General features: G+C 45.0%; 1 protein-coding gene across 1 annotated transcript in view; it reads right to left on the bottom strand.

The window, feature by feature from the left end:
• LOC140362195 (glyceraldehyde-3-phosphate dehydrogenase) overlaps positions 1-9934 on the bottom strand; it is a 10160-nt gene extending 226 nt beyond the window's left edge. The window contains exons 1-10 of the mRNA XM_072448270.1: positions 9892-9934; positions 4913-5012; positions 4197-4306; positions 4041-4131; positions 3481-3596; positions 3138-3219; positions 2569-2720; positions 1967-2045; positions 1815-1898; positions 650-747 (exon numbers count right to left, since the gene is read on the bottom strand). Coding sequence (XP_072304371.1) covers positions 650-747; positions 1815-1898; positions 1967-2045; positions 2569-2720; positions 3138-3219; positions 3481-3596; positions 4041-4131; positions 4197-4306; positions 4913-5012; positions 9892-9914 — 935 coding nt within the window. The 5' untranslated portion in view covers positions 9915-9934. The remainder of the gene's footprint in view (positions 1-649; positions 748-1814; positions 1899-1966; positions 2046-2568; positions 2721-3137; positions 3220-3480; positions 3597-4040; positions 4132-4196; positions 4307-4912; positions 5013-9891) is intronic.
• Positions 9935-13511: the final 3577 nt, after the last annotated feature.

Here is a 13511-nt window from a genome sequence, read left to right as displayed (position 1 = left end):
AACACAGACGCAAACGAGCGTTCCAATAACAAATGTGTTTAAACGTCAACTAAAGCAGATGTGTCCAAACTTTCTCACCAAGAGCCGCATTTTGAGACTTAAACGGGGCAGAGGGCCAAACAACTGGACAATGTCCAATTTATTGAATGACAGTGAATCAGTCAAAATGTTGCATTGACTTAATTGCGCTGAGCCTACAAACCTTTAATTAGACCCAGAACATTAATAATAGGTTGTTATAACATCAATCTGCCTGAATTTTCCCAATTTCACAGTAAAAAGTACGGTTGATTGTTTGGGCCGACATAGCAGGAAGCTGGAGGGCCAACAAAATGTGGTCTGAGGGCCGCATTTGGCCCCCGGGCCCTAGTTTGGACATGCCTGAACTAAAGGGTTTAAACACGTTTTATTATTGTAAAATCTCAGTTAAATTAAGCAGAAATGGCACTTCATTTCAAAATTTACAACATTTTTTTTAGCTTTTAATCATCTCTTTTTGCAGCTTTTTAATACAAACTATTCAAACTTTGTACATTTTCAACCTAATCGACATTTTAGTCATTATCCACCTCTAATGAGTCAAATCACAGACCAAAGTGATTTCATGTTGTTCTTCCAAACATTCACTCTTTAGCTGTAGAATATTTACCATGACACGAGTTTGACAAACTTGTCGTTGAGTGCGATGCCGGCGGCGGCGTCGAAGGTGGAGGAGTGGGCGTCGCCGTTGAAATCCGTGGACACGACCTACACGAACGAATCAAGTCATGTAGAGCAAGACAGTTTTAGTTACAAATACATTAGTCATCTTTGTCGATTGTAGGACTCAAGTCGGCTCTTGGGAGTTTCCTCGTTGTGAACTAATCCAAAAAAAAATCTATTTCTAAACTAAAATTCTGTTCTAAAAGAGCCTAGATTTAGGTCAATTATTCCTGAATCTACATTAAAATTATACAGGCAGTTCTGTTCTAAAGCCTCGACCCAACAGGAAATGAACCCATAAACTTCAGCTCCACAGACAGAGACCGTGAACTTCAGCTCCACAGACAGAGACCATGAACTTCAGCTCCACAGACAGAGACCATGAACTTCAGCTCCACAGACAGAGACCATGAACTTCAGCTCCACAGACAGAGACCATGAACTTCAGCTCCACAGACAGAGACCATGAACTTCAGCTCCACAGACAGAGACCATGAACTTCAGCTCCACAGACAGAGACCATGAACTTCAGCTCCACAGACAGAGACCGTGAACGTCAGCTCCACAGACAGAGACCATGAACTTCAGCTCCACAGACAGAGACCATGAACTTCAGCTCCACAGACAGAGACCATGAACTTCAGCTCCACAGACAGAGACCATGAACTTCAGCTCCACAGACAGAGACCATGAACTTCAGCTCCACAGACAGAGACCATGAACTTCAGCTCCACAGACGGCGACCGTGAACTTCAGCTCCACAGACAGCGACCGTGAACTTCAGCACCACAGACAGCGACCGTGAACTTCAGCTCCACAGACAGAGACCATGAACTTCAGCTCCACAGACGGCGACCGTGAACTTCAGCTCCACAGACGGCGACCGTGAACTTCAGCTCCACAGACAGCGACCGTGAACTTCAGCTCCACAGACAGCGACCATGAACTTCAGCTCCACAGACGGCGACCGTGAACTTCAGCTCCACAGACGGCGACCGTGAACTTCAGCTCCACAGACGGCGACCGTGAACTTCAGCTCCACAGACAGAGACCGTGAACTTCAGCTCCACAGACGGCGACCGTGAACTTCAGCACCACAGACAGCGACGCACCTGGTCTTCTGTGTATCCCAGGATTCCCTTCATGGGCCCCTCGGAGGCCGCCTTCATCACCTTCTTGATGTTGTCGTACGTCGCCTGAAACACAATCAATAAATAAAAAACGAGAATATATAAAGAGATCTCCAAAAAAACGCTCTTCTCACGGGTTTCTCCAGGCGAACGGTGAGATCGACCACGGACACGTTCGGAGTCGGGACGCGGAAGGCCATTCCGGTCAGTTTACTGCAAAAAGAACAGTTCAGGTTGAGAATCATTCAAGTCACTTTAGATTTCAGTCATCGTCTCATCATGAAGACGTTTGGAAAGGAAAAGTCACGAGTTGGTGCTGCAGCTCAAGTAAAAACTATAGAACAAAATCTTCCACTCAAACTGGCATGAAGTGATTTATATTTGCTTTAAGAACACAATCGAGCAAAAACAAAGTCGAGTCTTTATTAGGGCTAAAGTGCATTTTAGATTTCAGAACATTTTTTGCATTAGTAAATAAGACTCTAAAAGTACAGAATATTTCATGTTCACAGAATAAATATTAGACACTTTTAGCCATTTTGATTGAACGATTCCAGTGTCTGACATAAAACGTCTAGGCCCAAGTTTACCAATTAAATCAATGTTTTCTAGACAAAGTAGTCCCCGAATGTAGTCCCCGAATACAGTCCCTGAATACCTGTAGTAGTCAACATTTTAGTTCATTAAAAACAAAAAACGATTATTTTTAGTCTGGTGCTGATCTGAAGAGTCTCACCCGTTCAGCTCGGGGATGACTTTGCCCACAGCTTTGGCGGCTCCAGTTGAAGCGGGTATGATGTTCTGAGCGGCTCCTCGCCCGTCTCTCCACATTTTACCCGACGGTCCGTCCACAGTCTTCTGAGTCGCGGTGGTGGCGTGCACCGTGCTCTGAGGGAGGAACCGGACGAGGAAACACACCAGTCTGGACTGGTGTGTTTCCTCAGACTCCGGGGTCCAGGCGCGCGCCAGACTCCGGGGTCCAGGCGCGCGCCAGACTCCGGGGTCCAGGCGCGCGCCAGACTCCGGGGTCCAGGCGCGCGCCAGACTCCGGGGTCCAGGCGCGCGCCAGACTCCGGGGTCCAGGCGCGCGCCAGACTCCGGGGTCCAGGCGCGCGCCAGACTCCGGGGTCCAGGCGCGCGCCAGACTCCGGGGTCCAGGCGCGCGCCAGACTCCGGGGTCCAGGCGCGCGCCAGACTCCGGGGTCCAGGCGCGCGCCAGACGCACCAGAGTCTGGGGACTGTGGCACCGTCATGGGGCCGGGGCACCAGACTCAGACTCCGGGCCCGTTAAACTCAATCACTCACCATAAGTCCCTCCACGATGCCAAAGTTGTCGTTGATTACTTTGGCGAGAGGGGCCAGGCAGTTTGTGGTGCAAGAGGCGTTACTATGGAGACCAGAGGGAAAAAAACCCAAAACATTTCAGCCATTTTTACAGACAAATTAAACAGCTGGATTTTCATTACTTTGATGGAGATATATTACACCTCAACTGTGGGAAAGACCGATTTAGGTAGTTTAAACTTCGAGTGTAAGGTATTTATTAAAGTCCGACTGTTCTAGTTCTGGAGATAATTTCATATCTTAATGTGAGACGAGCCTCCACACCATTCGGTTGAAATAATAAGTATTCCATGTCTGAGTTTACCTGACGACCTTCATGGACGTGTCGTACTTCTCGTGGTTCACGCCCATCACAAACATGGGGGCGTCGGCGCTGGGGGCGGAGATCACCACACGCTTGGCGCCGCCCTTCAGGTGAGCCTAGGAAACACAGGAGTTGTAGATTAATGTAAAAAAAAAAAAAAAAACTAAACTCTTCTAAATCTCCTGTAGAGAAACTAGCTCTGCCTGAGGCCTCGTCGTTTAAACGGGTCAAAATAGTTTCACGAGATTAAAATTAACAATATTTTGACATCTTAAAGAGACTCCAGCACAATTTTTACCATCTGAAGCTCAACAAAATAGTTACCTTCTGACCAGTCTAAATTCTCTTCCAGTAGACAACTTTTGATAATTTTAGGATAAATTTGGATCAAATGACACTTTTGCAGAGCCCAGTATGAACTTGAACTGAAAAGCTCACCTTTGTTCCCAACAAACACTTTTACAGTTCTTAATATTACAATACAGCGCAGTTTTATTTCGACGCAGAGGGGAGACAGTTTGCAGAGAGGACACAGTTTGCAGAGACAGTTCCAGACTTACAGAAGCCTTCTCGATGGTGGTGAAGACGCCGGTGGACTCCACCACGTACTCCGCGCCGGACTCGCCCCACTTGATGCTGGCCGGGTCCCTCCTGCACAAAACCAGGTCAGTGACAGTCGGTGGTTCCCCCTTCGCTCCCTCCAGCCGCAGACTTACTCCTGAAACACGGAGATGGCCATTTTCCCGATGACCAGCTTCCCGTTCTCGGCCTTCACCTCGCCGTGTTTCCAGGGGCCGTGGGTGGAGTCGTACTTGAACATGTAAACCTGGAACACACATTAGTTTATTAAAAACCTCAATTCAGACGCGTTAAACATTTATTCATCCCCAAAGTTGACGGTTAAAAAGGACGGGCCGTTTGATACAAATTTACAAGAATGAGCTGGAGAAATTTAAAAACTACAATAAACATAGCTATGACGTAATCTTTATATTTCTAACTATTCATATTTTATCATTTGGTATTTATCATTATTTTTTATCTTCTTTATTATTTCTATCATCATTATGTTATAATTTTTTATCATAATCATAATTATCATTATCTTGATCATCATTTTTATTATTATTTTGATTTGTTATTTGATTGACAGGCTTCATGGTTTGAAGGTACATTATTGGATATTTTGATGCATTTTTATTCGTTCTGTTCGTTCATCTGATGTGACGCAGTTTTAAACGTTTACAGCGCACGAGCCGCTTTAATACAAACACTTTAATACAAACGCACAGAGTTCCTTCATGACATCACGAGGGGACAAGAAAAGCCCCTTTAAATGTGTGACCGAGTCTTTACACGGAATCATAATGAGCAGGAAACGAGACACTTGAAGACGTTCTAAACCTGATCATGTCCCGACAGAAGAACTCACCATGTAGTCCAGGCTGATGAACGGGTCGTTAATGGCAACGATCTGGATCTTTCCTCCGGAGACGGCGGCTCTGGTCACGAGACGACCGATGCGGCCGAATCTGGACAAACGTTTAACACCATTTTAAACACTTAAAACACGGGAGAGGAAAAACCAGACGGCCTTGACGGGCGGATCGATACAGACAAGTATCAAAGCCTCCGCGTATCGATACCAGACGCAAGTAAAGTATCGATACTGCCGTTTACATGTGTGTAATGCATCGTTCCTAGAGTTTCCTTATATTCATTTTAGTTCAAGCAGAAATTGAAAGAAAATGGCCAAAGTAAAACTGTTCAACGTCAAAGAGTTTCAATACAAAACTCATGCACTGGGTCGATACATTTACCATAGTATTATTAAAACTCAGCATCGGATCATAAACCAGCAGCGTCGCCCTTCACCAACTCGCGTAAAATTCAACTCAAGTACATTTAAGACGCAAATGATGTTTTTCAGACGAGAAATATTTAGTGAATCGCTGTGGTTTGATTTAAAATGCCAAAAAAACCTCTAAATGTCAAATATTAAACTGAATTCAATTAGAAAAACAGCAGCTTAAACCTCAAAAGTGACAAGAACCACGGCTCAACTTCTGCCAAGTCTCTCCTGAATGAACTTGTTCCTCGTGTCCAGCAGAGGGCGGTACAGCACCACACTTCCTCCTGCGAGAGCCCGGGGCCCTCCACACGCTCCATAGAAGGTCTGAAGAGGGAGCGACGCCCTGCAGCAGCGCCCGGCCCAAATATGGACCAGGACCCTGAGGGACTCTGGATCAGTGGAGGGCGGTTTAGAGGACTCTGGGGGTCGTTACTGTGGCGACAGAATAAAGCTTTGCAGATAGAAAAGCCTGTTCAGAGTTGTGGAAAAGTCCATCCAGACATTTTATGATCGCTGCTGTTGAATAGAGTCCACTTCCTGCGACACACTTCCTAGTTTCTCTTCCTCGTTCAAAGCTTCTCCCCCAGCTCCTCCCCCTCTCATTGTCTGTCTGGAGCAGAGCCAGTTCCTTTGTGCTGGTTGAACACGATCACCGGGCGACCGTTTCTCAGCGCCGCGTGAGCTCGAGTGACAGAAACCGCACTCGAGTCGCAAAAAGACGAGGTTTCTTAAAGTCCTCTGCGAAGGAAAACGCCACGACTTCTGCAGGAAAACCCGAAGTGCAGATTTAAACGAGCTCGTGACAGAGTGTAACAGGTCATAGTTCAGTATTTCAAATGTCCCCGGAGACGCAAATCTAATGAGAACGCGTCAGGAAAGGGGACAAATGTGAATAAACTGCATTGGTTGAAGACGGTTCAGCAGTGCAGAGGATCACGAGCACGTTTGACACGATACGGAGCAGAAATACTGAGTTTAAAGTACAAAACGCGTGCGACTTTGACCACACTTTACTCTTTTTCTAGGCATTATTCCAGCGCTGGACAGAAGTGCAAACTGAAAGAAACGTGCTCGTGAACCGTCATTTCTGACCGTTCGGTTGATGTTTCTCAGCGCTAACAGAAATCTAATCATCTTACGCTTTTCACAACTTTGTCGAGGGGGAAACTACAGCTCTTGGTTTAATCGAGCGTCAGTCAAACAAAGCAGAATACTGACTGCGGAAAAAGACAAACTGATGCGTTAAGTAGATTTATTTCATCTACTCTTGAAACGTTCAAATTGAGACTCTTCAAAGTGACATTTGAGTCGATTTTGATCCATTTCCAGCTCCGGCACGACGTGAACGGCGCTTTTTGACCAGGGTTCGGTTTGGAGAAGCTCAGAGCGCGAGCTGCAGACGGTTCTTCACGTGCCGGAGCGACAGAGGCTCAAACAAACTCACTTTCACCGAACCAGTCGCCTTGAACGTGACGCGCCAAAAAAGAGGTCCAAACGCTTCAGCTCCACAAAACCTCTGAACGGCGAAAACACGGAGTAAAAATACAACGAGTGGGACGTGTCGACTGAAGAGGCTGAAGAGGATGTGACATCTGTTTAAAAATAACTGATAAGACAATGGCAGCTTCAGTGCGACGGCCTGTTCAGTTTGTCTTTTACAGCTTCTCAAACTGTGGTTCTGTTGATTTGGAGTGAGATTCGAGTTTACCGTATTATCAGGACGACAAGTCGCACCTTTTTTCATAGTTTTGGCCGGGGTGCGACTTATATACTTATACTTGGGAGCGTCTTATGTGATATTATTTGTCGTTTTCACACTTCAGAACATTTCTTCTTCTCCATTATACATTTTTTTGCTGGTGCGACTTATAGTCCAGACAATGCGGTAAGTAGGATCATGTTCAGAACAGTCTGGAGCGCGCCGGTCGTGACAGGCTTTTGTAGGAGAGTCGAAAACGTGACGAGTTCTCACACGTGAAACAAACGCCCTGGAGCTGATCGTCTTTGGCACACGTTCCACAACAAACAATTCTGAACTTGATTCTCTGGCAGCTTTGGATGGTTTAATCTTTTTAATTTCATTTCTGATTTGATGTCAAAAGGGGTGTGGCTCCTGTTGCATTTCAGTCTGATAAATGTGCAAGAGAAACGCAAAGATCCAGGTCATGCTTGTGCTAAAAAAAATCTGATTTGCCCAGAAAGATTCATCACAATTGTTATTTGAGCAGCAAATTTAAAAAAAATGTCTAAATTTCCACACAAAAATATATCAAATTCTGCATAAAAACTGCCATTTTTCTTTTTTAAATCTGTAAAACCTGCTTTAAAATACTTGGTCGGGTCACTTAGTCATAGGCCCATTTCGGTCTTTGTTCATTAGAGTTTAAAATGTTTAACTTTCAACATAAAAAACACAATTTCTCAATTAAGACTTTGCCCTATTAGTTTCCCCCTGAAGCAGGCTCAACATGGCCTAGTTTAATTATTGATTAGCGTCACATGTATTACATTTCAGGTTCAGAGAGATGACCCGATGTCCTCGTTTGTCCCGGGACAGTCCCACTTTTGAGCCCTGTGTCCCGGCAAAACGTAAAGAGGAAAATATGAACGTTTCTTCAGCCGAACGAGAGAAAATCTGACTTTTAGATCAATCAAAAAACACAAACGATGCATTTTGTTCCACTGATTATACACCGACTCACAAGTGCATGAAATGTACTTAATTACCTGCGTTATTTACTCTATTATTACTTTCCATTCCAACGCAGGTGTGTCCAACTTTTAAAAACTTGAAAAATCTGGTCATCCTAGTTTAGACTTTTTATAGTCTTTGGTTTAAAGTGAGAGTCATGGACGTTCCTCGTCAGAGCTGCAGAAAAAGCTATAAAAGCGTTTAAACTAGACCTGGAGGTACAAAAGAGCGTTTAAACTAGACCTGGAGGTACAAAAGAGCGTTTAAACTAGACCTGGAGGTACAAAAGAGCGTTTAAACTAGTCCTGGAGGTACAAAAGAGCGTTTAAACTAGACCTGGAGGTACAAAAGAGCGTTTAAACTAGACCTGGAGGTACAAAAGAGCGTTTAAACTAGACCTGGAGGTACAAAAGAGCGTTTAAACTAGACCTGGAGGTACAAAAGAGCGTTTAAACTAGACCTGGAGGTACAAAAGAGCGTTTAAACTAGACCTGGAGGTACAAAAGAGCGTTTAAACTAGACCTGGAGGTACAAAAGAGCGTTTAAACTAGACCTGGAGGTACAAAAGAGCGTTTAAACTAGACCTGGAGGTACAAAAGAGCGTTTAAACTAGACCTGGAGGTACAAAAGAGCGTTTAAACTAGACATGGAGGTACAAAAGAGCGTTTAAACTAGACATGGAGGTACAAAAGAGCGTTTAAACTAGTCCTGGAGGTACAAAAGAGCGTTTAAACTAGTCCTGGAGGTACAAAAGAGCGTTTAAACTCAACATTAAAGTAGTTTCTGGTTCTTGCACACACGTTGACTCATTATGCAGTAAAACCCCACTTCCTGTGACATCATCAGGTTTCAGAATGAGGAGCACTTGTGAACTCAGGTTTTCCAACTTTTCTTCACAAACCTCCACGTGTTTAAGCAACGTCAAACCACGAGACACTTTGTGACATGAAATCCTTCAGAGTTTAATTAAAATGACCAAATAGAGTTCAATCCAGGTCAAGCACCTTCTCCAAGGTCATCTCTGTAGAAGCTGTTGTGGGACCAAACAAAGCTCAATAATGAAACTAAAGTGTTTGTTTATGCTTAAAACAGAAGATATTTGTGGTCAATAAAGTGATGCTGCAGGTGCCGGGGCCGAAAACAACCGCTTAGTCTGGGACTGAGGTCAAGAAGGTCAAATATATTGTGGATTTATATTAAAAATGAAGGTTTAGACGGAAAAACTGAGACATTTTCCTCATTTAAAACGCACTTTAAACACTTTATTCACACACACGAGCCCTGATAACGCCCTGCACAGGCTCGTGACTGGTGTGTGTGTGTGTGTGTGTGTGTGTGTGTGTGTGTGTGTGTGTGTGTGTGTGTGTGTGTGTGTGTGTGTGTGTGTGTGTGTGTGTGTGTGTGTGTGTGTGTGTGTGTGTGTGTGTGTGTGTGTGTGTGTGTGTGTGTGTGTGTGTGTGTGTGTGTGTGTGTGTGTGTGTGTGTGTGTGTGTGTGTGTGTGTGTGTGTGTGTGTGCCCGGTGTGTGCCCGGTGTGTGCCCGGTGTGTGCCCGGTGTGTGCCCGGTGTGTGCCCGGTGTGTGCCCGGTGTGTGCCCGGTGTGTGTACGTGCGTCCCCGGTGTGTGTACGTGCGTCCCCGGTGTGTGTACGTGCGTCCCCGGTGTGTGTACGTGCGTCCCCGGTGTGTGTACGTGCGTCCCCGGTGTGTGTACGTGCGTCCCCGGTGTGTGTACGTGCGTCCCCGGTGTGTGTACGTGCCCGGGCTCGTGGGGCACGGCGGCACCGATGCCACGCGCGGCTCCGGGACGGTGTTACGTAACGGGAGCGGGGGGGAAACCCGGTTCGGTCCGGTATCTGCGTCACTCACCCGTTAATTCCGATCTTCACCATTTTGACAGAAGAGATTCAACCTTTAAACGAAAGAAAAGACCAAAAGTCTGAGCATTTCCCGGTCAGAAGCATCGTTTCCAAATCCGGAAATGGAGCGAGTGATGCGCGCACAAAAACCACAAAGACGCGCGTAAAAGAGAATATAACGCGTGTAAAACATCATAAAACGCGGTAAAAGTGGAAGGAAAACGCAGTAAAAACGTCATGAAAGTGAAGTAAAAGTACCGTGTGTTGCGCTGGAGCCGCGTGGATGAGGAGGAGGAAGAGAGAGCGGGAGGAGGCGCGGAGGGAGGCCGGCTTTATGTGTCTGGGCCCGGGCACGACACGCCCCTCGCCCCGCTCAAGGACGGATCCTCCGGGATCAGGAAGAAGAAGAAGAAACGTGAGAGAGGGACGTGTCTCACAGTGTCTCACAGTGTCTCAGAGATGTCTCACAGTGTCTCAGAGTGTCTCACAGTGTCTCAATGATGTCTCACAGTGTCTCACAGTGTCTCACAGTGTCTCAGAGTGTCTCACAGTGTCTCACAGTGTCTCACAGTGTCTCACAGTGTCTCAGAGTGTCTCACAGTGTCTCAGAGTGTCTCACAGTGTCTCAATGATGTCTCACAGTGTCTCACAGTGTCTCACAGTGTCTCAGAGATGTCTCACAGTGTCTCAGAGTGTCTCACAGTGTCTCACAGTGTCTCAGAGATGTCTCACAGTGTCTCAGAGTGTCTCACAGTGTCTCAGAGTGTCTCACAGTGTCTCAATGATGTCTCACAGTGTCTCACAGTGTCTCACAGTGTCTCAGAGTGTCTCACAGTGTCTCAGAGTGTCTCACAGTGTCTCACAGTGTCTCACAGTGTCTCAGAGATGTCTCACAGTGTCTCAGAGTGTCTCACAGTGTCTCAGAGTGTCTCACAGTGTCTCAATGATGTCTCACAGTGTCTCACAGTGTCTCACAGTGTCTCAGAGATGTCTCACAGTGTCTCAGAGTGTCTCACAGTGTCTCACAGTGTCTCACAGTGTCTCAATGATGTCTCACAGTGTCTCACAGTGTCTCAGAGATGTCTCACAGTGTCTCAGAGTGTCTCACAGTGTCTCAATGATGTTTCACAGTGTCTCACAGTGTCTCACAGTGTCTCAGAGATGTCTCACAGTGTCTCAGAGTGTCTCACAGTGTCTCACAGTGTCTCACAGTGTCTCAATGATGTCTCACAGTGTCTCACAGTGTCTCAGAGATGTCTCACAGTGTCTCAGAGTGTCTCACAGTGTCTCACAGTGTCTCAATGATGTCTCAATGATGTCTCACAGTGTCTCACAGTGTCTCACAGTGTCTCACAGTGTCTCAATGATGTCTCACAGTGTCTCACAGTGTCTCACAGTGTCTCAATGATGTCTCAGAGTGTCTCAGAGTGTCTCAATTATGTCTCAGAGTGTCTCACAGTGTCTCAAAGATGTCTCATAGTGTCTCACAGTGTCTCAGAGTGTCTCACAGTGTCTCAGAGTGTCTCACAGTGTCTCACAGTGTCTCAGAGTGTCTCAGAGTGTCTCACAGTGTCTCAAAGTGTCTCAGAGTGTCTCACAGTGTCTCACAGTGTCTCACAGTGTCTCAATGATGTCTCAGAGTGTCTCACAGTGTCTCAATGATGTCTCACAGTGTCTCAGAGTGTCTCAGAGTGTCTCACAGTGTCTCAATGATGTCTCAGAGTGTCTCACAGTGTCTCAGAGTGTCTCAATGATGTCTCAGAGTGTCTCACAGTGTCTCACAGTGTCTCAGAGTGTCTCCAAGATGTCTCAAAGTGTCTCAATGATGTCTCAAAGATGTCTCAGAGTGTCTCAAAGTGTCTCACAGTATCTCAAAGATGTCTTAAAGTGTCTCACAGGGTCTCAAAGTGTCTCAATGATGTCTGAAAGATGTCTCAGAGTGTCTCATAGTGTCTCAATGATGTCTCAAAGTGTCTCATAGTGTTTCAAAGTGTCTCAAAAGTGTCTCATAGTGTCTCTTAGTGTCTCAAATATGTCTCATAGTGTCTCAAAGTGTCTCAAAAGTGTCTCATAGTGTCTCATTGTGTCTCAAAGTGTCTCATAAGTGTCTCATAGGTGTCTCAAAGCATCCCAAATATGTCTCAAAGTGTCTCAAAAGTGTCTCATAGTGTCTCATTGTGTCTCAAAGTGTCTCATAGGTGTCTCATAGGTGTCTCAAAGCGTCCCAAATATGTCTCAAAGTGTCTCAAAAGTGTCTCATAGTGTCTCAAAAGTGTCTCAAACTGTCTCAAAGTGTCTGACACGTGTTTTTGTCACAAGTTTTGCCATTATTTCCCCACATTTATCCTTCTCTCCCGCTCCATCTGCGGAGGAACAGCCAGTCTGCCCCCTGGCGGTAGTGACGCGCACGTTCGTCTCAGTGAGGACGTGATGGAGAGCACGGAGAGGTCAGACACGGGTCAATGCTGAGCACGTGTCCAAGTCTGTGCGCAGAATGACCGGATGTGGCTCGTGTGCGCGTTGTTTGGCAATTTTAATGATTTTTGAGAAAAGTCTCTGTGATTTCCCGGTTTGTTTCGACAAAATGAAACGGCGAGAGTTCGTGTAATGGTGCGGAGCGCGGGCAGAGAAGGCCGGACGTCGGTGTGAACGAGACAAATGTGACAAAATGTGATTAATCTAATGTTCTGTTTTTGAAACCTTTGTCTTTTATTCATGTCTCTGTTTGTTTTCGGCTTATTTATCGACTTTATCGCATTTAATGTAGCGTTTAGCGGCGCGTTCTCACATGATCACACGAGTACAAGCAAATACATGACATTTATATCTATTTTATGTCTTTATATTCACTTTACCTTCTCTCTCTTCTACAAACACATGTCAGTTTGTAAACGTCGTAAACATTTTCGCCCGGCGTTCGATGAAAACAAACAAACAAACAAACAAACAAACAAACAAACAAACGATATCTTCTGGTTTACTTTGGTTAAATAAACTGCAAAAATGATTAAAATCGTGTCAAACGTTTGTCCAAAGTCACTGTTAAACTGCCATTGTGCTAAAAGTTGAATTTGAATGAATTTGTTTACTTTGTTTACCTGCTTTTTTTGGTTTGTTTAGAGGTTTTTTCACCTTCGTCTCAATGGAACTTTGATTAAAAAAAACATAAAAGTAAAGTAAGTCTGTTCATTGGAGGGAAATGCAGCTTTTAAACTGGTGTAAACTGGATAATTTGACTTTAGTGGCAGTAAAAAGCAGCACATTTTAGACACATCTTTTATGCCAGCTCAAAATCCTGCAGTTAAACGACAAATGGAGTGTTTTCTCTTGTGGAACAACTAAACTAATAATACAATTAAATCATGTTAAGGTTCAACATTTGGGGATTTCACCTACAAATTCCTTTTACAAATACAAAACAGATTTATCAATTTTTAAACAAATATCTAACACAAAAAAACAGAACGAGCGAGAACAGGGAGTAAAAAATGGAATAAAAGTCCCAATAAAACGCTTCCATTTGGTCCAAAGTCTGTCTAATGTGTCTGTTTTCAAATGTTCCAAATGTGTTTTACTGTATGATAATAATAATATAGTGGGTCCAGTGCGGTTTGTGCGACTTTGTGTGAC

This window comes from Eucyclogobius newberryi, unplaced genomic scaffold (assembly GCF_026437365.1).
Source record: "Eucyclogobius newberryi isolate DKJ021-1_F unplaced genomic scaffold, fEucNew1.0.hap1 SCAF_16, whole genome shotgun sequence".
Classification (NCBI taxonomy): domain Eukaryota; kingdom Metazoa; phylum Chordata; class Actinopteri; order Gobiiformes; family Gobiidae; genus Eucyclogobius; species Eucyclogobius newberryi.
Note: the sequence above shows the minus strand (reverse complement) of the source record. Positions and strands in the feature narration are given on the sequence as shown.